This window comes from Callospermophilus lateralis, chromosome 6, assembly GCF_048772815.1.
Source record: "Callospermophilus lateralis isolate mCalLat2 chromosome 6, mCalLat2.hap1, whole genome shotgun sequence".
NCBI lineage: Eukaryota > Metazoa > Chordata > Mammalia > Rodentia > Sciuridae > Callospermophilus > Callospermophilus lateralis.
The window spans coordinates 28,764,435-28,791,159 of NC_135310.1; the positions used below are offsets into that span (position 1 = coordinate 28,764,435).

The window sequence follows — 26,725 nt, forward strand, 5'->3', positions numbered from 1 at the left end:
GCCCTAGATATGACATGCCTCACTTTTATATCCTAACCCTCTAGTTTATAAACTGTAGTAATAGCCATAATGATGAAAGCACTTATTATATAGCTCTTACTGTTTGCCTAAAACTATGTGAGTATTGCACATATATTCACTCATTTGGGTACACTCAGATAAGTTTGCAGTTTCATATTCTGATGTTTAGTATTCGCTATGTACCAGTATCTGGGTGGTTGTATATAAGAAAAAGAGAGCCAGCATGCCACAGAAAAAGAATAATGGGGTCAAAGAATAATAAGCCCTAATTAACAGCAAACAGTTGAACTGCATCGAGTGATTTCTTTTTTGTATTGTTGATCACATGAAGAGCTACATCTGCTGCAATGGAAAATGCTGAGAGATAAGCACAAACAAATGGGCTTGTCCTGGTGCTGGACTGGGTTGGACAGTATGAAGAGTGACTGCGGATGCCCAGCTCCCCTCCCATTCCAAGAGGCTCCCAGGCTGATTCCATGGTGTGAAATAACGGAGGAGAGATAGGGAGGTGTCAGCAGCCCAGCCCAGAAAGCTGGGGATTGGGCAGTGGCTTCCTGTAGTAACAGGCGCTGGCCGGCCGCCCGCTCTCTGGCGGTGACTGCGGAGGTGGGCTGCGAGACAGCTGTGCCTAGCCCTGCAGGCTCCATCGACTGCAGAGCACCAGCCCCTCCATGGAACTGCTGCAGAATGTTCTGCCTGAAAGGTGAGGGGGCTTTGGGTCCATTGGGGAAAATTGTCACAGACCATCAGAGTCTAAATCTCAGCGCTCCTCCCAGTACAAAGTTTGAGGGACTTTTTTTTTTGTAAGTATGGAAGTAAAAAAGTCATTGTTCTTTTTTGTTGTTGTTGCAAACAGGAAGAAAGACCTCCTGCTGGGGAGATGGAATTTTCTTTTAGAAAGGATATTTCTCTGTTTGAGTGTGGTGTGTGTGTGTGTTCTGTCATAGACAACAGTTGTTAAAAGTTTAGGATAACAGAGGGCTTTTACGTAAGACTGATAAATGTAGAAATAGTTTACAGCTGTAGGATGAGCCCTATTAGAGAAGTTTTCATGTCATGAGTTGTTCGTGTACAAAGTTTGAATGAGTAGAAGGGAATGAAGGAGTCCATCGCTTTAAGCTTTAATATGTGAATTCAGAAATTAAAGTAATTTTACTGTAGAATATGCTTCTTGTTCTAGCTACATATGAATTGTAGTACTTCCTGAGTACAGTAAGATGATGTATAATGAGTATGTTTAGTGATTCCCTGATGTGTATGCTCTCCTTTTAGGGGATTATTTTTTCTTCCAACTTTATTTTTTTTTTAACTTTTGTCACAATGTGTTTAATTTAGGCATGTGAGAGTGGTTTTCTATGAGATCGTTGAAGTGAGGGACTTAGGATGAATTTCCCAGGAACTTAAGTAGATTATTTTGCTCATATCTTTCAGTGTATGTCATTGTGTTGAAGGGAAGCTCTTGACCGAGTTGCAATTTTTGGAGATAAAGTGGTCTTGGCATATTTGCACTGTCGATTGCTCCTTTGTTCTCAAAGTTTGTTAATGAGGAATCGACATGGATTCTGTTGTCTTAGCCTTTATGGTTTTAACCCTAATTTGATATCTTAATACTCTCCTGAGTCATTAATGTTATACTTTGAGCTGGGGATATTTATTTACAGAGTAGGTACAAGTTGATAAAATCAAGGGTTAAGAACAAAAAGGAAATCACATTTTTTTTTCTCCCTAAACATTAAATTAATTCTTACTCTAGGGAAATGACCTTGGATATATCTGAAATTTAATTTGAGATGAAGGGAGTTATGAGCTCTCTTCAAATGTTCTCAAATTTTTTTTTAACCCCTCAACAACAATGATAAATTTTAACTATGAAGAGTTAACAGTATTATTGGATAGAAGTGAATGGTAACAGTGTAATTTCCACAGTGCAGTTGAAATCATTATGATCCAATGATAGTTCAAGGTTTTGGACTTTTAATTGAATGCAGGTGTGGAGTGGTTATTGGGTATGACTTCTGTAGCATCCACATATTTTCCCCACCCGTTCCCTTAACAGCAATTTCACTTTATGAAAGAATCTATCAATTTCGTGGACTCTTGGTTACCATAGTAACTTAGGAAATTTTGGAAAATTAAGTGCATGGCATGTGATGACAACAGAGTACTTCCATGCTGATGTGTTTTCTAACCTGGAATCTACATACTGCTCAAAGCCCACTTTTTGATCTCCCAGCAGTTAGGACAGACTGTGGATATTTTATTGTCTACCTATTGTATTACAATTATAATTTTTAGGTCATCCTTTGTACTATCTACTGAGGCAAACCCTAATAATTGAACACAGATATTAAGAGTTAACACTTGTTGATGGCTGGTGTTCTTACTTTGGAAAAGAGGATTTCAGTTGTTGGCCTGTTTCTATTGCTACCCCAGGTCCTGGGGGATATTGAGCTTGTGATTGTGTTAGCATTGGCCTTAAAGGAAACAGGTTGCCCTTCTTTTGGCTTAAATCATGTTCCTGCATGTTTCTTGTGGTTCGGAAACAAAACATTCTAATCAAGATAGCTTCTTACATTGATTCAGGTTTTCCTTTTCTTCATGAGACAATTTTTTCTCAAGTCAGCATTTTGCCAGTTTGGTGCTTAGTGAAGTGTCTTTATAGATGACACTGGACATGGTGGCGCACACCTGGAATCCCAGCAGCTTGGGAGTCTGGGGCAGAAGGACTGAAATTTCAAAGCTAGCCCAGCAATTTAGCGAAGCTCTAAGCAACTTATTTATACCCTGTCTCCAAAAAAAATGGTAGGTGGGGGTGGCGCTGGGGATGTGGCTTAGTGGTTGGGTGCCCTGGGGTTCAATCCCTCATTCATTAAAAAAAAGAAGAAGAAGAAGAGGGAGGAAGTCATCTTTGTCTTTACTGTTGCTCTAATATCTGCTACAGCTGCAGTCACTCTTTGCTGTTGCCATTGAAGTATCTCAGAAACATTTTCTCCATCCAAACGTATTTTGTTGGAGCAACATCTGAGCCCCCCGTCCCTGGGAAGATGTTCTCTAAAGTTCTGCCAAGGTCCCTATGGTTAACAGAGGCATGGTGTACTGTCCCTTCAAAGTATAACCAATGATCCATTGTGGTCTGAGAAAAGGGTTTTTGGCTAATCAAGTAATCTGATTAATAACAAACTACCATGTGTATATAGTTAATACATATCCTCAGATTATTCAGGCATTAATATACAATGTTTTTACCACAAAAAATACATGGAACATAATTATTTCTAAGATGGTTCAGAATGTAAGTTTCATTTTTGTTTCTTTTTCTTGTTTTTCTTTTCTTGGTGAGGGCAGAAGTCTCACTATGTCACTGAAGCTGAATTTGAACTTGTAGACCCAAGTGATCCATTCACCTCCTGAATAGCTGAGACTCCAGACAGCTGTTGCCAGAGCCAGCTGAATATAAATTCCTTAATTATAGTACATCATCTTCGTCTTTATAAATATTACCTTTGCAGTGCTTTTCTAACTATGGTAAAGACATTTTAAAAAATTTCTAATCCATCACAGACTTATACTTCATAAAACTTAAAATCATGTGCTTGAGTGATATCACCACAATGTCATAAAGCTTAGAGAGACCTTATATATTAATCTCATTTTCCACTAATTTTCTTGTAGAATGGTAGCCCAGATTACTGGTTCTGGTTAGTAGACAAATCTGTAGTAATTTTCTAGAGCTGTCATAACAGCTGTCATTAGTATGTCAAATCCATACTAAGTGAGTTGCTGATGATGGAAATTTCTTTCCTCACAATTCTAGAGGCTAGAAGTCTGAAATCAAGGTGTGGGCTCTAGGGGAGTCTTTACCTGGCTCTTCCAGTTTCTGGTGGCTCCAGGTATTCCAAGGCTTGGGGCAACATCACACCAATCTCTACCTCTGTCTTCACATGACCTTCTTTCTTGTGTTTCACTATGTCCCTGGGTCTGTGAGTCAAATGGCTTTTTTATAAGTATACTGGTTATTGAATTTAGGGCCCACCCTAATCCAGTGTCTCACCTCACTTTGCCTGATTATATTTACAAAGACCTATTTCCATGTACGGTCCTATTCTGAAGTGCCAGGTGGACATGGATTCTGGGGGGACACCTTACATACAACTCAGTATGCACAAAGTAACATGGACCAAGGGTCATTTTATAGGAGGTATGTCTAGTGGGGAACTGAAAGAATGACCTTCCACCATGCTGCTTTATAATATATTTGGAACCAATAGCAATACAAGCTTAAGACAAGTTTGTATGGAGATGGGTTGAAATCTACCCCTTATGACCCATCATGCAAAAGAAAATGTTGCCTCTTATTTCCTTTAAATGATCCAGTTTCCTTCATGAACTCTTATCCTGCTGAGAGGGAGGAAAACAAAAACAAAATTGAACTCAGCTCACTGCAGTCAACTCAGTATGAGCCAAAACTTTCAATGGTTGCATTAGACAACTCAGGCTGTTGGATGACTCAGGCTTTCAGAATTCTCCTGCTTATTCTCCTTCTGAGTTTTAAAAAATAAGGTAGTATTTTTAAAAATGATGCTCCTATTAATATGGAAAGGATTAATACATACATATTTTTGTGCTCTATGTTTTATGAGCTTCATGGACCTTAAGTTGAATTTAATATTGACTTTTCCCTGCCCTGCTTCTGCATTTTCTCTGGGTTTCCCCCCGCCCCCTTTTTTCTTTTTTGATGCTGGGGTTGCACCCAGAGCCCCCACAGATGCTAGGCAAGTGCTCTACCACTGAACCACATCTTCAACCCTTCATTTTAAAACTGGTTTGGTGTTTTAAAGGTTCTTTCCCTTTCTCAGCTTCAGTGTGTCTTCTAAGATCTAGAAATATAGTTTCATGGAGCAGGAACGTGTTGAATTCTGTGGAGTTGGGTGTGTCGCAGCTGCCTGCGTGCTTTGCATGATAGGGTCCTGTCTATACCCTTTTCTGCTTCACAAGTTACAGATTTAGGAAAGCCTTTGGGTTGTCTAATAATAGCAAAGAGTTATGTTGGAGATTACAGCTAGGAACAATCTCAGGCATGTGCTTCTGCTCCCACAAGGGCAGTTCATGGTGGACACTCTGCCCCCCTTCCTCGGTGTGCACCATGCAGACAGTGCAGGCCTCTTTCCAGTTGTCTCGTGTATGTTGTGTATGTAAAAGAATTCCTTAGATTCTTTTCTTGGCAGCATTTGGGAAATAATGTCAGGAATCAGAAACAGATTTGTTATTTCTGTGCTGAAACAAGTGTATTTTTCAAGTGAGCTAGAAAGCCACATTTGTTCTGGAGGGTCCCTGGCTCCTTCTTAAAGCTGCTAATAACCTGTCAAGTAAGCACTGAGCAAAGCATGTGCTATTTTACTCTTTGATTCTGAACCTCATTTTGAAGCAGACTTTTAAAAACCAAAATGCAAAGGGACCCTGTGAATATCACATCTATGTGACTCTGGATATTTTATTATCATACATTCAGAATTTGAGTTTTTTTTTTTAATAAATTAGCATATTTTGGAACCATCATTCCGCAAGTTCTATTCTTGCAACCTGTACTCATTTAAAAATTGCATGTAATTATTAGCCAGTGATCTATAACTACCAACAGGAATTCACATTTGCTCAATCTGCAATTTAAAGTAGTGCTTTTAGTAAACACTGATGATAACTTGCATTTCTCAAACTGGAGGGGAGAGACATTGAAATGTAATAACCCAAGCAAAGCTAGCCCTTTCTTTAGTCTTTCTTTTGAAAACTTTACCATACTTTCTAGCTCCCATTCTTTCACAAATAGTAAAATTCTGGTATTAAAATATGAATGTTGAAGTAGAAAACAAATCAGCATGCTGAATAGATCATGTAATAATTATAAACTAGGAGATGCTGTTCTTAAGGGCTGAAAGAGCAAAGAGTATTTGACACACGTTTTTCTGTCTAGTGCATTAAACTTGGGACTCCCTGTTTCTGGGGCTGCTCTGAGTAACTTGGTGGAACTGAATCAGATGACTTGGATTAGTGAAGGCACTGGCCCCGTTTTTGATCCTCTGGTCCCATTCTTATTTTTCTTTCCTCTGTTTGCTGATTTTCATGCCTGTCTTTGTTAGTTTTTTCTTCCCCCCTCTTAGCTGTCTTCCTCAGTGATTGCTGTTTGGAAAGTTGTATTGTACCCGAGCCATATTGAATTCCCTCAGGACGAAGATGTGATAATAGCCCAATGCATTAGTAAAGGTGATAGTTAATAGGCTGAGGCACACGGATCAGTATAAAGGCACTTTAAATTACCACTCAGGACATCATGTTGCCACCAACATCCAGGCACAAAACAATACAGGACATAGAATTCTCTATTTTAAACATCAGAAGAAAATACTGCTGAAAACCATCAAAGGATGTTTTTTTTTTTTTTGCATGATTAAACAGCTTGGTAAGATGTGGTATGGGGAGGTGGTGCTGGTAGAGAATGGCTATTCTTAAATTAGAAAATAAATTACTTTATAAAATCACACCTAGCAATTAAATTTAAAATCAAGAGGTTTTAATTCGGCAGGCAGTATGGCAACAGTCTCTGGTATAATGCCACCAGTGTTCATCTTTTGTCTGGTGATTATGTGACATTTATCAGTTTTTGTTAACTTAGGTTGGATTTAGCTAGGGGGGCAGAGTGTCCACCATGAACTGCCCACCACCACCTCCAGGTACCATTCAATTGTGGTCAATCTTGAGAGCCATTGAACAACAGGCCATGCTGACTTGACTGTGTTTTAATTTAGGGAGAATGCAGAAGAGAAGCACTTGTTCCCACTTTTTCTTTGGAATGCCTTTTTATAACAAATAGATATAAATAGCATAAAAGCGAGCTTTAGGAACCATGAGTTGAAACATGATTTACATGAATTTATATTTACACGGATAACAGTTTTCAAAAGGTTGGATTATGTATTACATGTTTGTTCTCAGGAAATTTTGCAAGACAGCATTTGAAAACAAGACAGGCTCTCCTTTGATGACCGCAGGAGGTCATTTATGTTCTTTATTGCTTTGTTTCACTGAGTGAAGGGCACATACTTCATTGCTACTGAAGCCTTCAGAATAAAAGTTGTCACAAATGCTGTGCCTTCCTGAGGGAACAGATGTTGGGGACACAAATGATGGAAGGGTAAACTGGGATTTGGTGAGCGGTCATTCTGGGTAGGGAAGGCGGAGGATTCAGAGAATCCCACCCAGTGAGCCAGGCGGGTGCCCAGGAGATTCCTGTGAAGATAGAAGACCGAATAGCAAACTGGGCTCTACCTGTTGACAGGGCTGACTTTTCTATCATCCTGTCATTCTCAGAAAATGGAAAAGGAACCTTAGAAAATGCCTAAAAAATTAGCTTGATAAGAAGGCATGACAGAAGAAAAAGAAGTGTGTGGAGCCGTGCAAGGTGGTGTGCATGCCTGTAATCCCAGTGGCTGGGGAGGCTGAGGCAGGAGGATCGCAAGTTCAAAGCCAGCCTCAGCAATTTAGCGAGGCCCTAAGCAACTCTGTGAGACCTTGTCTCTAAATAAAACATAAAAAAGGTCTGGGGATGTGGTTTAATGGTTAAGTGTTCCTAGGTTCAATCAGTACCTGGTACCAAAAAAAAAAAAAAGTATGTAGAGGCACCTGGTACCCAGGGGAGGGGTGCAGGTACTCACTCTCCTTCCTAAGCCAGCTCTTACAAATTTGCAGTTCTGCTTCATCCAGACCCTTTCCTAATTTTAACAGGACTGAGAAAGCTCTGGTCCAGTATTTTATACTCCCCCTCAGCCAATATTATCCTGAAGGCTAATTTATATTTTTAAATTTATCCAGAATTTGCTGATATTTCTAAATGCTCCTGAAATTAATCAGATCTGACCAAAATATATTAATGAGATTTTGAGTGTACATGTTAACTCACAGGATCTTGATGGGCACTTACTTTGTGGCGGGCACAACCCTACCACCAGGAGAGCCTCCATCTCATTCCTGATGTTCTGAAGTTCTCTCCCTGGCCCTAGTCTCTTTGCTTCCCAAGACTTCTGGTGGCTTTCCTGTCCACTCTAAAGGTGTTGCTTGTACCAGCTTTGGGGGTTCTTCTTCCTTCAAGATTGACTTTGGGAAGAAAGCAAAGGCAGAGACTTTTTTTTTTTTTTTTTTTTTTTTTTTTTTTTTGGTACTGGGGATTGAACCCAGGGGCACTGGACCACTGAGGCACATCTCTGGCCCTTTTTATTTTGAGACAGGGTCTTGCTAAATTGCTGAGGCTGCTCTTGAACTTGTAATCCTCCTGCCTCAGCCTCCCCAGTCACTGAGATTACAGGTGTGTGCCACCATGCCTGAATGCCAGAGACTTTATAAGGATTTTTCTGCTAATCGTGACCTAAATATCAAAAATAGTTAACTTAGGTGAGTGAGGAAGATTCACAAATTCCAGCTCTATCCATAAACCAAATAAGCTCATCCTTTGAATAAAGATACTCTTAACTATGAGAATAGAATCTACCTAACAAAATTCTGAAGTTTCAGTAATTTACATAAGATGCTAGGTATTTTCTCAGAAGCATATAATAATGTTATTTAAATTTGACCTAGTGTTTTAAAAAAAGTTGCTGATTAGGTTACTTGGACTTTTGAAAGACTGGTTTGTGCCATAAGTTGCAATTATGGTATTTCTACATAGTGAGAAAGGCAGATGTATTTCTCATCACAGCATAGTTACATCAACCTTTGAAAAGTTTTCTGAACTTGGAGTTGTAGAAATACATCCAGATGAATACAAGGTATTGTAAGTCTGATATAATGGCAAATGGGCATTGTAGCAACAAATATTTTCAAAGGTGCGTGAACCAGAAAGAGTGTCCCAACACTGTTCTGACTGCCTCAATGGAAGTGTTTGCTGCCACTGTGATCAAGGTAAAACCTTTACATTTTAGAAATGTTTCCTGGCAGAATAAATATTTGATAAAAATTTAAAGCAACATTTGGATTGCTCAGTTGGTGGTTTTTATAAAAGTACTTCATTTTTATAAAATATTTCCTGAGCTAAAAGAGAAAAATATATAGGTGAACAGTTTCATCTGTACATAAGTGAAGTGTCTTCTTCTTCTTCTTCTTTTTTTTTTTTTGTATTGGTGAATGAACCCAGGGGCACTCTACCACTGAGCTACGTCTCTGGCCTTTTAAAAAGTTTTTAAAAATTTTGAGCCAGCGTCTTGTTAAGTTGCCCAGGCTTTTCTTGAACGTGGGATCCTCTTTCCTCAGCCTCCCAAATAACTGGGATTGCTGGTGTGAGCCACCATGCCTGCCTCAGTTTGATTATTTGTCGTTATTGTCAGAGTTGGATCTGCAACTCCTACAGAGACTGCTGCTTTTCAGCCACCTACTAGAGAACATCTCATGCTGCACATCCAATGCCTTTTCTGCTTCCCACAGAATGTTCTGTTGACAGGACAAATATTATAAATGGTTATCTGTGCATTTTCACTTATGATAACCAATTTGGCTGAAAATGAGTCTGTCTTAGTTGTTCCCTGGCCCTCACTCACCTTCATGAAACTGCAAAATGGATCCATTGTTGGTGTGTTATCTGCAAAACATGGTGTCTGTGAGCTGGGAGCAGACTGGAGCTCTTAAAATAGATGGGACTCCTTTGGCACATGACATCAGGAAGGGTTCTTCCAGACAGCTCTTTTGGACTGGGTTTGATGAGGTTTCCCTTCATTTTCTCTTTCCCTCTTTTCACCTTTGGAAAGTGAGCATCCAGCCCTGTGCCTGAAGAGCAACTGACTTTCTGTACTTCGGGTTTGACACTGACCTCTAGCAACTCAGTGTGATGTCTAAAATTGGGTCAAACTCTGGATGCCCTGTAGAGAAACGAGAAACACACTGCCTACCAGAGCAGAGTTGTCCTCACTGCATGAGAATCTAACTTTAAGATAATTCTCCAGCCAGGGTCAAGAGTCCTTTGCTGTTTTCCTGTAAGGAAATCTAGTATTTGGTATATATTGGTAACTCCAAATTTTTTATCCCTGACCTAGACCCCTCCCCTAAACTTGAAATATATTCAGCTGACCACTCCACATTGTAGCCTGGATATTGACATGAACACATCAAGACTTGTGATCAACCTCCCCACCACACCCAAACACTTCTCTTCCATTGTAACTTTCCTCATTGCAGCAGTAAACCCATCTTGCCATTTGTTTAGGCCCCAAACCTTGAAGTCATGTTTGGCTCCCTTTTCTGATTACGCTACATTCAATTGTCAGAAAGTCCTGTTCATGCAGTCTTTAAAATTTTTCCTGTAATCTCACTGCCTCTTATCTTTTTCACTGCTGCCTGCCTGGCCTGAGTCTCACCTGAGTCTATGATAATCGTTTCCTTGACACCCATTTTCAACCTAGTGGCCAGAGTAAATCTCTTAAGACAAGTGAGATCGTGCCGCTCTGTTGCTTAAAACCTCATTTCTCTCAGAGTAAAAGCTCATGTTGGCAATTTCTCTTAGAAAGTATCAATCATAGACCTGAACTAAAGCACAAGTGCTTTTCTAAGCTACAGAACTTGCATCTGATCCTTTAGTCTGGCAGAGAATGAACAGTTTTCCTTGCTACAACACAGTCCCCGTGAGCTGAGTTCTTGTTTGGTGTTGGTAGAAGGTATCCTCTTTATCAAGATTCCATGTTTTTTCACGGTGTGAGCGAAGATCATTCCACCCATCTCATTAAAAGTAGCAATCTGTGTACTAAATGCAGTTATGGAGATTTACCTTTGGGCTTTATTTTAGTACATTTGATAGAGTGTCTTTTGGAATTTTGAAAAATGGATTCCTATGGCTTTATTGATAGAGATCGAGTTAGAACTAGACAGGGCGCCAGTCCAAGCTAGAGAGCTAATCTCAGTGTCTCAAAAGCAAGTTCAATTTTATCTGTGTCTGTTGTGCTGAGGTTGGTGTGAGACAGCATACCAAAAAGTCCTCTGATGAGAAGTGTAGGGTATCACCCTTTTAAAGCACCCTGGTTTTTCCTTTCATTGCATTATTTAAGCTCAATGAGCATGATTTGCATGTTCTTCGGAACACAAACCACTTGTTGAGTGATAGGGATGTACTAGGGTGTTTTGGCTTCCTACTAGATTCTAAGGCCCTTGAGGGATCCTAATAGGTAATTTGTCAATTAAATGAGTGACACATTAGTGTAGTTTGGGTGAAAAGGGCTTTTTATGAAAACAAATTTTTTTTTTGTTTGTTTGTTTTGCACAGCTTGAGATAGAAAATGGATTTTACTACTTTCAGTGATACTGAAACATGCAAGCAATAAGTAAAGCACAGCAAGGAAGATTTTAACTTTCTGACTCTTATTTTCTAGAGCAACCCAATAGAAAGAGCTAGTGGAACATTTTAATCACTAATGGCTTATAAGAAGGGAACTGGCCATAAGGAGAAAAGAATGTATTTCTAGAAATTGAAACATTCAGAACAAATGAATTTGGGCTCTGCGGTGATTGGGAGGAGGCGGCATGGCCCAGGTACCTTCATGGTCCTTGAGGTGGGAGGTCATCCTCTGGAAAATGACCAGTTTCCTGCTGGCTTCTCTCAAGTACAGCTCTGAGGTGCTCCCACTTCTCCAGTGAAGGTTTGAGGATTTTCCCACTCAGGGGAGACACGCCCTTTGTCCATGCCCTATCCTTCCCCCCTGGGTTTTCAGTATTTGAAAAAATACTCCAATTTATAGTCTCATCAGTGGGCAATCTACCAAAAGAAAAAAACAAATACTTTTTAGAACCATGGAAGAATACTTTTCTCTTAGAACTATTTAGTATGTGATTTTTTTTTCATATAATATATATTTGACTAGTCATTGTACTTTTATTTCATTTGGTTTTCCTACCCCTGTTCTAAATTTTTAGATCTGCTGGATTGTTTTGTAGAGTTCTACTGGACCACTCTCTTTTTTCATTAGAACATTTGTTCTCCATTTTCTCTATAATATGTTTACAGTCTGGTAAGTGTCCTCCTAGAAGTGCTTTGGTAACGTCTGTGGGGTGACTACGTGCTTTACTGCATTAGGGGCTTTTTTCCTTGCCCTTTATCTTTGAATTGTTAGTAAATATTAAAAGTTGTAGGAACTTCTGACCTCCCTTAGCTTCTCCTTTCAGCTGCTGTCTTCTAAAGAAGACCCAACATTTCAATGCCCATCAGAAATCTTAGTAAATGACACACTCAGGATGAGCCTGAACGCATCTAAGATGTTTTTAACTGTGAGTAAAACTTTTGCATGTGAAGTAGAAGACCCTTCAGCTAGGAATAGGGTGTTTCAGACACTGGAGTCGTCAGTTACTGACTCTGAGGAAGCCACTCAGAGCCACTTCTACCATCTAATAAGTGGAAGTGACTGCCCTGCATATTGGAAGGGGTGATCTTGTGGGGGATCAAGCATAATACAGTGCCTAGAATGATGGGAAAACTGGGAATCCGCTTTGTCTTCTCTAATACTTACTATCAATTCCACCTCGTTAACTTGTTACGTCCATCATCCTATATGTAGGACATGTCATAATGGGTGTGTTCCAGAACAAATCTCTCTTCTCCTTTCCTGTGTCACCACTGACATAGGGGAGTGACTGGTAGCAGCTGGTATCATTATTAGCAGAGACTCCTATCTTTTGAGTCTTGGTTAATTGTCTAGGCTCCCTTCTCTAAAATCTATCCAGAATGGGACTAGCAGACCACTGTGTATTTCTCCGCTGGTTAAAAATTACTCAGTCCCCAGCCACCACCATCCCCTTGCCCTCAGGATACAGCATAATTTCCTTAACATGACATAGAGGGGCTCTTCATGAGAGCTGCAACCCTATTTCCTCTTCAGCCTCTGTTTTCTCTAACTGGTTTTTTCCACTCCTTTCCCCTATTTTTGTTCACCTTCATTTGAACATTTCAGGACTCTGCCTGGAAGGACTCAATGTCATGACTCACATGAATATTGGATGAATCAATCCATTAATTGAAAATCTTTAAAAGTAGGAAGGAAAGTTCTGTTGTATCGTCTGGTAGGTATTAGAAGCAAAATAGAACATGATAACATGATATAACTCTCCCTTGTAGAGAGTTATAAAGGACTTACACCAGGAATGCCACTGATCAGCTATTCTCTGTAAATAATTAATAGGGAATTGAAATGCATACAGAATTTCAAGTAAGATTATTTATTTAGGAAAGAGAAATATCCATTCTAAGACATCCTGTAACAATTAGGGGTTTACCTGTAAAACGGTCATTGGGATACATGCAACACCACAATGTTCTATGAGAAAATTGACATAGATCTTGTCAATGAAAGCCAGGTGCTCAAGTTCAGGTCTGTAACATTTATTACTTGGAATGATGGTGCAACCTGAAAATATGAGCTCATTAAAGAAAAGTACAGATGAATAATTTAACAATTCATTTATAACAGTTCAGGCTGTGGTAACAAAGTTTCATAGAATGGGTAGTTTTTAAACAATAAAAAGTTTACTCTACATTTCTGGAGGCTGGAAGTCTGAAATCAGGGTGCCAGTTTGGGTTCAGTGAGGTTCCTCGTTTGGAATGTGAACTACCACCTGCTATCTGTATTGTCTCACAAAAAAAGAGAAGGAAAGAACTCTCTGGAGTCCCATTTATAAACACACAAGTCCCATTTATAAAGGCTCCACCCTCATGAATTCCAAAAACCTTACATCCTAATATGATCCCATTCAAGGCTAGGATTTCAACCCGTGAATTTAGAGGGAGACACTAACATTCAGTTCATTGCGACCCATAATTGATTATTAAAATAAAATGGTCTATTTGAGTCTTCCGGAATGGAGAAATCTAAATAATGAGAAATTCCTTCCCCACTGTACTAACTACAGTGGGCAGAAATTGGGGCCACCACATCCTTTGTCCTGGGTGCCACACCTGTAGGTTAAGAAGAGACTTTGCAGATGTAATCAAGGTTCTCATGACCTTCAAAGGGGTGATGAGTCAGGATTAACAAGGTGTGGGTCTCATGTTGTCATAGGAGCCTTTATAACAGGGCTGTCTCCCAGCTGATGGCAGAAGGGGATGTCCAGAGATTTTGAGCTGGGAGGGAGTCAGCAGCTGGTGATGGAGAAGGGCATTAGGGAGCCAGTCCTACAAAGCACCCGAATTGTGCCGACGGCCTGAATCAAACTGGAATCGGATTCTACCTCACAGAGTCCAGGTCAAAGTGTAGGATAGCCCACACCTTGATTTAGGCCTTGTGGGCCCCTGTGCTAAGGTCCTAGCTAAGCCCACCGGACCATCAACCTACAGAACTGCAAGATAATAAGTGGGTATTATTTTACAGTGTTAAATTCATGGTTATTTGCTACAATAGCATTTGACATGGCTCTCATAAAGGCAAAATTAATTGAGAATGAGCTTTTAGAAAGAATGTTGCTAACTAATATACCAATAAAACAAAAAAAAAGTGGGGTTGAGGGATGGTAATAAATTGGTTTGGGAAACTTTATATTAAAAAGGCTTGACTTCATTAGAAATAGAAGTTAAAGTTTTAATATTGAATTATACATCTATATAGGGCCTTTATTTCTGGCTGATCCAAGATCTTTCTCTGAACTCTGGATATTATAGTAGATCCAAGGTGTGCTCCTGAGTGTCTCAGACTTCTAAGGGTTTCAGTGGAAAAATCAACTAAAAGGATCTTACGCTATTATATGTTGACTTTGCACAGAAAAAGTTAACAATAATAAATCAAAGGATTGAAGATTGTTTTTGGTAGTAGAATATCAAAGGCTCATTCTCAATTTTTCCAAGTGTTTTGTTGAAGCAGGACATTTGAGATGTTTACTTCTTCTTCACAATGTTTTTCTAATGTTTCCATATGAGAGCCAGGCTCTTTAGTCAAAGGCCTCCTCAAACTCAAATACTTGAAACATACTAATCTTTTGTTAATCAAAAGAGAGGATTTGATTTTGACTTCACTTTAAAAATTCTGAATCCCTTTGGTTGATACCCCACCTCACCCTATCCCAAACCCTCAGAAGTCTGAAACATATTCATGAGCACACCTTGGGCTGACTATGATGTCCAGAGTTCAGAAAATTTTTTGTTGTTGTTGTTTGGTGGCGGGGATTGAATTCAGGGATTGAGCTACATACCCAACCCTTTTTTATATTTTATTTAGAGACAGGGTCATGCTGACTTGCTTAAGGGCAGTGCTAAGTTGCTAAGGCTGGCTTTGAACTCACGATCCTCCTGCCTTGGTCTCCAGAGCCACTGGGATTTCAGTTTGTGCCACTGTGCCTGGCTCAGAGATAGATCTTGATCAGCCAGAAATAAAGACCCCATACAGGTGTACGAAAGGGCATTCAGTTTAAGTGTTGGTCATACAATTCAACATTAAAAGGCATTCATTTTAGTTGTCATGTGCAGGACAGGCAAAGACTTAAGTCTGGTCTTTGTCAGTGTGGTGAATTTGCCCATATTAAATATCAAAACAGTTGACTTAGTATCAAAAGTATTAAATCACTCACCTTTGGAAACTTTGTTCACCTTAAGTGACTCCTACCTGCATTTGCCTACCAAACAAATCATGAATTATATATCTTAAATACCAGCTCATGATCACAGATAATTCTGTGAATGACTAGTCAAAAAGGAGAATTTAAAAGACTGCTGACTTGTTGGGCCGTCACAGCCTAGAGATTACAAAAACTTGCAAGTATTTTTTTGCTTGCTTTGATTATTTTATATATTTAATAAATTTGAGAGATAATCTTTACTTTGGAAATAAATGTTAAGCGTTTCTTTTCTTTTAAGCTGGAGATTGAACCCAGGGCCTTGTACACGATAAGCATGTGGTCCACCCCATCCCAGCCCCCTGCCCTAAATGAGAGTTTTAGTTGATGTGGTACACATTAATTTCACCAATTAGAAGTGATTTACATTTTTGTGCTTTTTAAAGCCCATCTTCTTCTATATCTCAGCGTGTTTATTTTTTTCTCAAGAAAACATTTATTTAGTATGAGAGCACACCTGCTGCACAGGGTTTTCGGAGGTCCTTGACCCTGAGTTGGCACAGTTGGTAACACAGATCTGCTTCCTTTATTTTCTCCTAAAACCCATCTCATACCTTCCTTTCAAATGGAAACTTGGCTCTTTCTCTCTATTCTACCATCCTTCTTTACTTCTCTATTAATCACTACAACTGTTCTCTATGAGGAATGTATTTTAAAAAGTAGTACAAGACATAAAATCTCAGTGTTTTAGGCTTATCATGTAATCATCTGGAATTACTCATACGGACTTACAGTTATGGCATACTTGCCTTCTCTACATAGTCATCCCTTCTGAGTCCTATATGTGTAACTTACCAGTTTCTAGTAGATTATAAAACAGATTGGAATTTGGCCCATGTGCTATAGAGGAGGCACGTAGGAGGCAATGAGCGAGTAAGGAGTGAGGCCTGGCGTCCAGTTCACAGGCTCTTGTCTGAAGCTTTCTAATCACTAATGACTTTGGCTTAGCCAGGGAAATACATGACAGTGAGGCAAGTCACTTAACTTCCCCAGTTGCAGTTCTTTCATCTATAAAACAGGGCATTCTGTAACTCCTAAGAGCTTTATGAACTTTAAATGGGATAATGCATGCAAAGCTTGCCTGGAGCTTGGCAAGACCCAATACTGTTAACTACTACTTTTCTTGCTGTCATATGTGTGTGTTAAATGCTATGTGGCCTCTGAAAATCAGACTGGTGTTTGTCACAGTGCAGTGCCAAAGAGGATCTTTTCACTTGGGGTTTTCATTTGCCTAAGTGGATTGGTAAAGGTCATAGTGTATACCCACTTCTTTCTACTGTTCATATGTAAATGCTTCCAGCAAATGCCTGGACACTGGTAATCCTGCCACTCTCTGACTTGCCATTTATCTTGAGCTATAAATTCAGCTGCTATTCACAGATGCAAATGAGGGGATTTGTTTTCTTGGTGCTGCAAGCCTTAGAAGTCTTATTACTCTTTTGTCACTTCAGATTAAAAAAGAAAAGAAATTTTCCCTCCCCAGTTCCCAACTTTTTCTTCCCCTCTGTCAGATTCCCAGGCTGCTATTCTGAACACACTCAGAACTATCATTTAAATGTCTTACAAATTTTGGTGTTTAATAGTCATTTTGCCCCCCCCCCCCCCCCCCGTATTTAATCTCAGTTTCCAATGTATGTAACCACAAAGGAAATCCTTATCCGTACAGAATCCAGCGCAGCCTCACAGTGCTGGTCTTCACCTCCTATGTCAACAGGTTAAGGAGGAGGAGGCTGGAGAGCCAGGACAGGGATTTGTCTGCTGCTTATACAGCTGGCTGGATTTGCTTTCTTGTTTAAACACTGCAAAGCAAAGACAAAGAAAGCTAATGTGAGACACATGATAGGGTGTAGTCCCCTTTGCAAGCGTATCTTCAAGTATAAAGAAGCAGGATAGATGCTGGTGGAATTTCAAAAACTACCAAGAATGGCAAACATTTTGTCAATACTATCAAGATGGATTTTGTTCATCATAAGATCATATGTCAGTTTATTTTAAAATCCATTAGTATTGCAGTTAAAAATGGAAGGAAAGGGGGCTACTTAAATACAAAAGCAGACACTTCAGAAAATGATGTGACCTAGAGAAAGTTAAATTTCAAAAAAAATTTTCAACTATATGCAGAGGAAAATTAGTAAACTTATGTGGTTTTATTTTCAAGCAAAATGGATAAAAAAATAAACTTTCAAATTGAGGGAATATAAAGGAACAGTTATTGAAAAAATTCTTATAGTAAAAATAGAAAAACATGGAATTTTCCCCTATATTTTTAACTGTTCTGGATGAAAGAAAGGGCAAGGAAATGATGAAACAGAAAGAAGAAAAGTAGGGGTGTATAAATGCGCTGTCAGCATAATAATTTGAACTTGAGAGCACATTTAAAATTTTATTTTTATTCTAATCATTTTGGCCAGATATTTTCAAATCACTTTTCCTCTAAAAACTTTCTTATCAGATCCCCAAATATTTTACACTTAATTGGTTTTAAAACTTCCCTCTATTCCCTGGTGTATCAGCCTAGCTAATCTTCCTTTCTATTTTTTTTTTTTTTTTTTGTGTGTGTGTGTGTGTGTGTGTGTGTGGCAGAGTACACCTCTGGTTTTATGTATTCTTGCTTTGAGTATGTTGCATATCGAAGGTATAGAACAGAATAGCTATTTCTGACAGGCCAGAAGCATTCTCCATTTTATCTATATCACACAATATGGTGCTCAAAATAGGAACTTAGAGCTCAGTTAGTGGAAACCTGTCATTGCAGAGGTGAAAAGCCATGGCCCAGAGGCATTAAGATTCCAGGTCTCACAAAGCTAGGTGAGGTCTAGAAATTTCCATCTTAGCTAAAGATTGTTCTCTTTCTACCAAAGTTAATAGCCAGCCCAATTTATTTTCCACAAGCCCTTTCCATGCCCATCTGACTAGATTCCTCCTTAGTTTCTGTTACATGACAAGCAGGACTTCCATCCTTCAGATGTCTTTTTAGTGTTTTTTGTTTGTTTTTCTTTTTGCTTTTTCTTTTAAATTAATTTTTGATATTGAAGAATGATCCTCTGATGATTTTTACATTCTCCTTCAATATTTTAAAATTCTGTTTTCATGTGTGTGCCTATTTACTAGGAATCAAAACTTTACATTATACTACTAGTGTTTGTTTCCTCTTTGGAAAACTATGTGGCAGCATTTCTTAAAGCTGAATATGAGCATACTCTGTGAGCTAGCAAATTCTCCTTCTTGGCATGTGTCCATCATAGGGTATCCCTATGTTCACCAAAGTATGTGCATGGGAATGTTCATAGATGAATTATTTCCCAGTACTCAAAGTTAGCAAAACACAAATTTACACTAATAATACAATGGATAAGTAATTCTCTTACCACACATCTAAACATCATCCTGCTCCATGCGGCCACGTAGATGAATGTCACAAACCCAGAAGAGTATGAGTCAGTCAGTCACAAAAAGTTCAAAACCAGGCCAGGCTCATCTGTGATGACTCTGTCAGGGTAGTGGTTATGTTCCAGGTCGGGACTGCAAGAGCCTGAGCAGAGTGTCCTGGGCTGGTATTGACCTTTGTCTTGATGTGTGCATTGGCATTCACTTTGTAGCAATTCGTGGAGCTGTAGACATAATCTGACTAATTTTCTGTACCCAATAAAAAGTTTACTTAAAATCCAGGCTTCATTTCAGCTTTCACTGCTCCTGCTTTGTATAAGTGAGGTACTCAAGGTGAGTGCTCATTCTGCCCTGCAACCTCCAGGGTCTCAGACCTGGTTTGAATTCTCATCCTCTTGGCAAATTTAGAAACTTTGAACATTACTTGGTATCCTACTTAGTCTCCATTTCCTCAACTCAAAAAAATGAGAGTAATAACAGCTCACACATCGCAGAGCTGTGATGTGAGTTAAATGAAATGATGCACATTTATTTTGTTTCCCTGAAGGACTATTCAGATCTTTTAAAATATGAAGCAATCTTGCCATTTGGCTGCAGGACTGATCTACAGCATAGACCCATAAGGTTTGGGCTTTCCCATTCTTAAATCCTCAGAGGAGGTTTCACACCCTATGTTACTCATTTGCTCTAAATTTCGAATTCTTGGTGATTTTATATCAGTAAAACCCATCATTTAAAATTTCCCCCTTCAATTCCTGGAGCCATGGGAGGAATGGAGGAACTTTAGATAGGGCAAAGGGGAGAGAGGGGAAGGGAGGAAGCAAGAGGGTAGGAATGATGGTGGAATGAGTCAGACATCATTACCCTAAGTACATGTATGAATACTTTGTGAAAATACTTTGTGTACAATCAGTGATTGAGAAATTGTGCTCTACATGTGTGATATGAAATGAATTGCATTCTGCCATTGTGTATAACAAATTACAATAAATAAATAATTTAATTTAAAAAATCCTAAAATTTTCCCTTCAGTTTGCCCCCCCTACGCGCGCGCACACACACACACACACACACACACACACACACAGAGAGAGAGAGAGAGAGAGAGAGAGAGAGAAAGTGTTAATTTTTTCTCCATTAATAAAGAAAATGCTGGGAAAGCTACAAACTTTGTGGGCCTGATACACTAATTGCTTTGGCAGGTACTTTCTACCCTAATGAGTGATCCAAACTCAACCAGTTAGTGAGACAACAGAGACTGCAGGATGTTGTAAAAGGATCATGATAAGATGGAGGGGAAGGAATGGGGACTTTTTTTATTGATATTAATCAAGACTCAATAATTCAGAAAACAATTCTCAGTTTCTCTGCCTAAAGATTACCATCTTTCATTAACCCTGATTTTGGAATCCTTTTTGTTATATGAATCTAAAAAGGGTTTTCAGTGGCCTATGGGCTCAGAAACAAATTAAGAAAGCTTGAAGGGAAACAAACCAAAGTTCTTTGAACCAGGAAGTTATAATGAAATTCCTTTTGAAATGACTTTCATTTCCTGCGTATCCATCAGTACCCTCCATTTTTCTGTCTGTAGAGAGCTAGTATGCATCCCATCTCCTCACTTTCTCACCTCCTCTTTACTTTTCAGTGTACCAGAGGCTGGGTTTGGGGGTTTCTACTGCATGTGTGATTCTCTTCTAAGATACTAGCAGCTTCCACAAGGCCAGACACAGGGCTCCCTTTCCTGAGTCCTGCCCCAGCCTGTCTTGAGTGCATGTTGTGCCCATGTGAGAATTATCAAAGACACGTCCAGTTTGAGGGCAGCGGATGCTGAGCATTGCACCCAGGGCCTTGCACATGCTAGGCAAGTGTTCTACTATTGAGCCATCTTGCAAGCCTGATTCCCCTTGCCTTTCTGTCCCACATCTAGTCTTTTCTAATGTGCCTCCAAAATAAATCTTCAGTCCACCCATTTGTCTCATTTTCATCACTTGTCCAAGTCACTATTGTTTCTCCTCTAGTTTATGACAGTAGCTTCCTACTCTACTTGCTGGTATACAGTCTATTCTCTATTCAGTGTACAAAGAGATCCGGTTGAAGCCTGTGTATTGTTGCAAAAAGTAGAGGTCAAGGTGGAAATGGCCAACTGTTCATTCAGCCTGTTTTGGACATGACAGACAATATACAAATTGGGGAAAACTTTTCCAGTATTATCATCCTCGTTTTTACCAGCAGGAAGAGATTAAGTAAATTGAGCAAGGCTACATATAGGTGCAGAGCTGGAATTAAACTAAGGAGCCTTCTCCAGCACTCAATGTTGGTAGAGCAATGCCTAATTTTGAAATTTTATTGGTTAATTCTTAAGATTTTTGTTTATTTATGTGGCATGGTTTTATATGACAAGATTCTGCAGGTTTATATTTTATTTATTTTCTTCTTTTAAAACAAGTTATTATGCTTTGTTATTATTTTCGTTATGCTTTGTTGTTAACCTTAATACAACATAATTGGATTTGGGACTATAATTAATTGTATACCAAGTGTCAAAAATTTTAGAAAAAAAATCTTTAGGTATTCCTCTTGTTCTAGAGGGGATTTAGGACCCCAGGAAAAATTAAATGTGACAACTTTGAGATGTAGTAGGGTAGAGTTTGATTGACTGACTGGTTTTCCTCCTCATTAATTTTTTTGGGGGGGTAAGTAGGGTACTGAGGAATGAATCCAGGGGTGCTTTACTGCTAAGCTACATTCCCAGTCATTTTTTGTTTTTTTATTTTGAGACAGGGTTTCACTAACTTGCTGAAGATACCACTGATGCTGAGATTGGTCTCAAACTTGTGATCCTCCTGCCTCCCCTCCCCTCCACCAGTCTCTGGGATTAAAGGCATGTGCCACTGAACCCAGCTCCCTACTAACTTTTTAAGTGATGAAGTACTGCAGTAATATAAATATGAAGCAGATAATTGCCACCAACTATATGAATACTAAAATAGAGGGTATAAAAATACTACCAGTACAGGTATTCTGGATCTTTCTCCAGCTATCCTGCTAGAGAGGCTCCTCACTGGGTGTGGAGAAGTGTCTTTTGAAGTGCAAGAAGAAACTAGTACTAGACAACCCTACCTTGTGCTTGTTTGCAAAGGTTGTTTACTAGATTTTCCTGGTTCCCCTGCTGATCTTCGGATGAGTCTATGTATCATGGACAATTGAAGCGGCATCTTGTGTAAATGTCATTCTAGCCTTGCAAAATTAAATTATTCATGGTTGCAATGGCAGCAAATTACTTTCTTTGCCAAGATCGTATTTCTCTAATTAAAAAAAAAAACCTGGAAAGGAATATTAATATTTAATGCTTTTATTATAAGAAGAAATTAATATTTAGAATTAAGAAATTAATATTTTGAATTATGAAATACATAAAATTTTCTTTAGTTTTTTGATAATACTCCTTTTAGGGCCTAACTTTACTGAAGGGAAAATTGGGGAGTAGATTAAGGTTGTTTTTTTTGTTTTTTTTTTTTTGAAGATTCACTTTCCATTAAATTGCTACTAAATTATGTTTTGAAAAAATACTGTTGAAGGTGTTAACTACATACATGGTAAAACATTTTAACCTTATTTGGAAAAGAGTTGTTTATGCAGATTTGTTTCTGGTACCCAGAAAAATTATATTCTCTCTAGATGCTTAGCTATAGAGTATTTTGTTTTTCAGTGGCATTTTTAGGATATGTGAGGTTTAAAGTTACTGAGTCATTGCTTAGATTGTTGATTCTTTTCTACATGAGTGGGGAATTAACTTTTCTAGTTTTGTTTTTCCAACTTTAATTATATGGGGTGGCTGTAAACATGAGTTTACAGAACTTGCCATTTTTGTTATGAAGTGATGTAACAATCCATGAAGTGATCTGGTTTTCTGGAAATCATTCCTGTGAATATTCTATGGTTCTATTGCCATTGTTTTTCTTACATAATGTGAATTGGAGCGTGTCTTTTAAAAAGAATCTGCTGTAATGTTTTTTTTTTAGTTCTCTAGAAAGGGAGTCCTTGGAAAGAGACCAATCAGCACTGTGGAGTTGATATAGTCAGCAGACAGTGGTAGGCACTACTTGGTGAATTCTGCAGGCCATTGATACAATCTGAGTAAAAGATTTCTCTGACTTTCTCAGCTTCTGATTCAGTAATTTCTGATGTAAATAACTCTATTTCAGAATCTGAATCAAAGTTGAGGTAAGAAAATGCAAGTCCGGATTGACTTTGGAGCTTATTAGTAATTACTCTTCATGAAGAACTTGGTCTGCAGCAGGCTCCATAATTGTATCACTCAACACTAATCCCGTCCTATCTGGCTTGACTTCCTCTCCTACCTAGACTAACCTGTCAGTTCCCCAAACTCCCTTGCAACCAGAATGTCGGTTTGTGACCTAAGCTCTGCTAACAGACTCATTCTTTGAATTTAGATGCCACCCTGAGGAATGTTGAGCAGTAGCTGAGGGAGTTATTTGGATTTATTTGCAAACCCTACAGCACTAGGTTTCTTCTCTTCCTGAAAGGTCTCCCGGAGACCCATGGCATCCTGTCATGTGCATGGTCTATAATGGCCAGTAGGTGGCAGCAGTGGCAGCATTTGTAACAGTTCTGGCTGGGTGGCAAGTAAACTTTTAACCTCTGGCCCTCATGGAGATTGTGCAAGCTCTTTAATATCCTTTAACGAATCTTTTAAAAAATATTAATATTACTAGAGTGGATTTTGTTGTTTGCCTCTAAGTACTCTGGCATTTGCCTTCATGTCTATTTCAAAAAGGCACTGCCTGCCTGAGTTCAGTATTCTGATGTTCTTTCCTAAAATACTGGTAGTGTTTAGATTTTTTATGTTCTCCATCAGAATTTATGTAGTACTTGAGAGTCATATATAGTTAAGGTGGGGATAAATCAGCATTTTACAAATGGATACAGAGAAAACCTTTTGTGCTCTTGTTATTTTTCATTTATGGGTTTTGATTGTGAGTGTATAGTTTCAGCAAAACCCTCCTAAAAATATCACATAAAGCAGGAACAAAATAATCATTCAAAATTTCCCAACAATATGAAATGGAAAGAGACACTGGTGAGGCCAGAGTTGATGGGAGTCACTGACTGCTGGTGTCCTGTCTGAAACAGAGAAAGCATTCAGAGAGGAAGGGAACATTATGATACAAGTGGAGATTGTGCCTGCCGAAGGTAGTGGGTGGGAGGGTCACTAGTGTGGTGGGCAGATGTTTTACCTCCGTTCCTTTTCCATCAACATTCATTTATCTTGGTGTTACACAATTGGTCTGTTTTTTCCATTCGCTTTTCCATAGCTCTAACATTTTTCTACGACATAGATCCCTATCTCGCACAGAAACTGTGATGTTCAACTGCTGCCAACTGAATGAAGTTTAACATCTCTGGCTTGATAGGCAAAGCTCTGCACTGCTGATTTAACTTTAATAGCCTTGTCTCTGATGGCCATCCCCACACGCCCTGCTTTACCACCCCATCAGGCCAGCAGATTGATTCAGGCAGGTTCAGATGCAGACAATAGTGTAAGCAGAAGGGTGTAAATAGGCTATAACAGGTCGATGGAAAAGCTGGGAGAGCAGGCCAAGCCAGACTCCCAGGAATGGCTCCCTGAGAACTGATTGGCCAAGGGAGTCATTATCTTGGCTGCAGTCAAACCCAGTACTCAGCATTCGACTCCAAGACTCCAGTGCCTCAGCTGTGTATGTTACCAGCTAAATGAGTGCTCCATGCCCTGTCTCTCACCTCCTTGAAAGTAGAGACTAGAAACAGACTTCAGTTATCTCAACAGTCAGTCTTATCAGCAGAAAAATCTGGAGCAGGAGGAGTATGGAAGTGAGGACTCAAGTCCTCAGCCAGCTCCACCCTGTGAGCCTCCTTTGCAAATGCTAAGCCAGGGACTGAGGCCCAGGTAGGTGCAAGAGAGTCTGGGAATGGCAGTGTGCTCTACAGGCAGCTGCCACCATCCTTGTACCTGGGATATTCCCAGCACTCCGATGGATGACTCGCTTTCTTCTTTATGCCTTTGCTTCTGCTCTTTTTGTCTACTCAGAATGTCTTTCATACCCTAGCAAATTCTATTAACCCATCAGGGTCTAGTTCACAGGTCACTTGTCATATCATGTGTTCCTTGACAGTCTTTCCTCCTATCCTCTATTCAAGGGAAGCACTCTCCAATTTGAAATGTGCCTTAATACCATTCCATTGTGTCCATCTTCTTCCATCCAGTAAAATGCCTCACAGATAGAGTAGATGGCTCCTTAGATTCCTCATTTGTTCGTTATGTTATTTGATCAACAAACTTTACTGACATTTCCAAAGGCTGTGTAGGCCCAGTTCCAGTCTTCCAGAAACACAGGTTGTAATAGAGGAGTCAGATGGACACAGATATGGAGTAGATAGACCACAAAGGAGTGGACAGCCCACACTCCTGGGAAGAAGGCCTGGAGATGGAAAAGTTAGGAAAGGCTTCATAGCCAAGGGTTGTCTTCATCTTGTTATCTGCAGAGCCTAGGGACCTAGCGGGTGGTACTTGGCTTGGTGAGTCTTTAATGTATGAAACAAGGCTGCAAACAAATGAAATGCATCCTTCAAGAGACTTTGCAGTTCCAAGCTCTACCAATCTGAGAGGGCATGGGTACTTTTTTTTTTTTTAATACTATAAGAATGAATCCTCTGGAGTCGATTATTTTGTTTCAACTGTTTATTTTCTTGCTGCAATTTATTCACTTAATGAAATCATGTTAATTACAAGCCTAGTGTGTAGTAGACCTGGTTTAGTGCCCTGGACTCTGCAGATTCAGCAAGCTGGCCTTTGGGGTATGGTCCAGATCCTGTGTCTACTGAGAGATTTAGTCACTGAACAAATCACTACACAAAATAAATGTAGCTCTATGAAAAAAAAAGTACAAATTTCCATGAACGAGTACCACAGGAGGTCTGAGCAGAGTCGGAGATCAGGAGAGATTTGCTGTCCTGAAGAAATGGCAAATTCATCTGATCAAAGAACTGGAGAGAGAGTTGGTGAAAAGTCTTAAGTCCTCTGCTTCCTCTCTCCGTAGCAACAGGAAACATCTTACCATTAACTCTCACTTCCCCCCTTTCCCTCCAGCCCTGTAATCATTTGATTGCCAATATACCTGTTATTTAAGAAAATAAACTCCAGTTTCAGCACAGGGGAAAGCTTTTCAAAAAGTTACCTACATCAGTTTTGCCTCTCACCAAAGGTTGCACAAGTTGGCACTTCAAAACACTGGGGCATGGGTTTGGCCCTCATCCTCCAGGAGTTTACAGAAATATCCACAGGGGAACTGCCCTGGGGTGGAGTGCACAGCATATGAAAATAAAGTTCTTAAAAAATGTTTCCATTTAAGAATGGGTAATTGATGCTACAGCATGAATAGATTGAGGGCAAGCACATTTCCTTAGGAAAGCTGGAGGGACACACATTTGTGGTGGAGAATGGAGGCCACGTTAGAAAAAACCCATCCAGACAGCCTGCTCAGGGGAATTCTCAAGTCCTCCTTTGATCGCTGTGGGAATCTTCTGAAACCTCTCTCTCGTCATTTGCATAGACCTGAGAAGAATTTGCAGGCAACTGCTGAAAGCAATCTTCTGCCCCAAGACTTCCTAATGATCCCCTTTGCCTCTGTGATGTTTTCAGGAC

General features: G+C 39.5%; 1 protein-coding gene across 1 annotated transcript in view; it reads left to right on the forward strand.

Annotated features, from left to right (window-relative positions):
• The first annotated feature begins 644 nt into the window (after positions 1–644).
• The window catches only part of Nhsl1 (NHS like 1), a 103,794-nt gene continuing 77,713 nt past the window's right edge, over positions 645–26,725 (forward strand). The window contains exon 1 of the mRNA XM_076859686.2: positions 645–724. Within this exon, the coding sequence (XP_076715801.2) occupies positions 709–724 (16 nt within the window). The 5' untranslated portion in view covers positions 645–708. The remainder of the gene's footprint in view (positions 725–26,725) is intronic.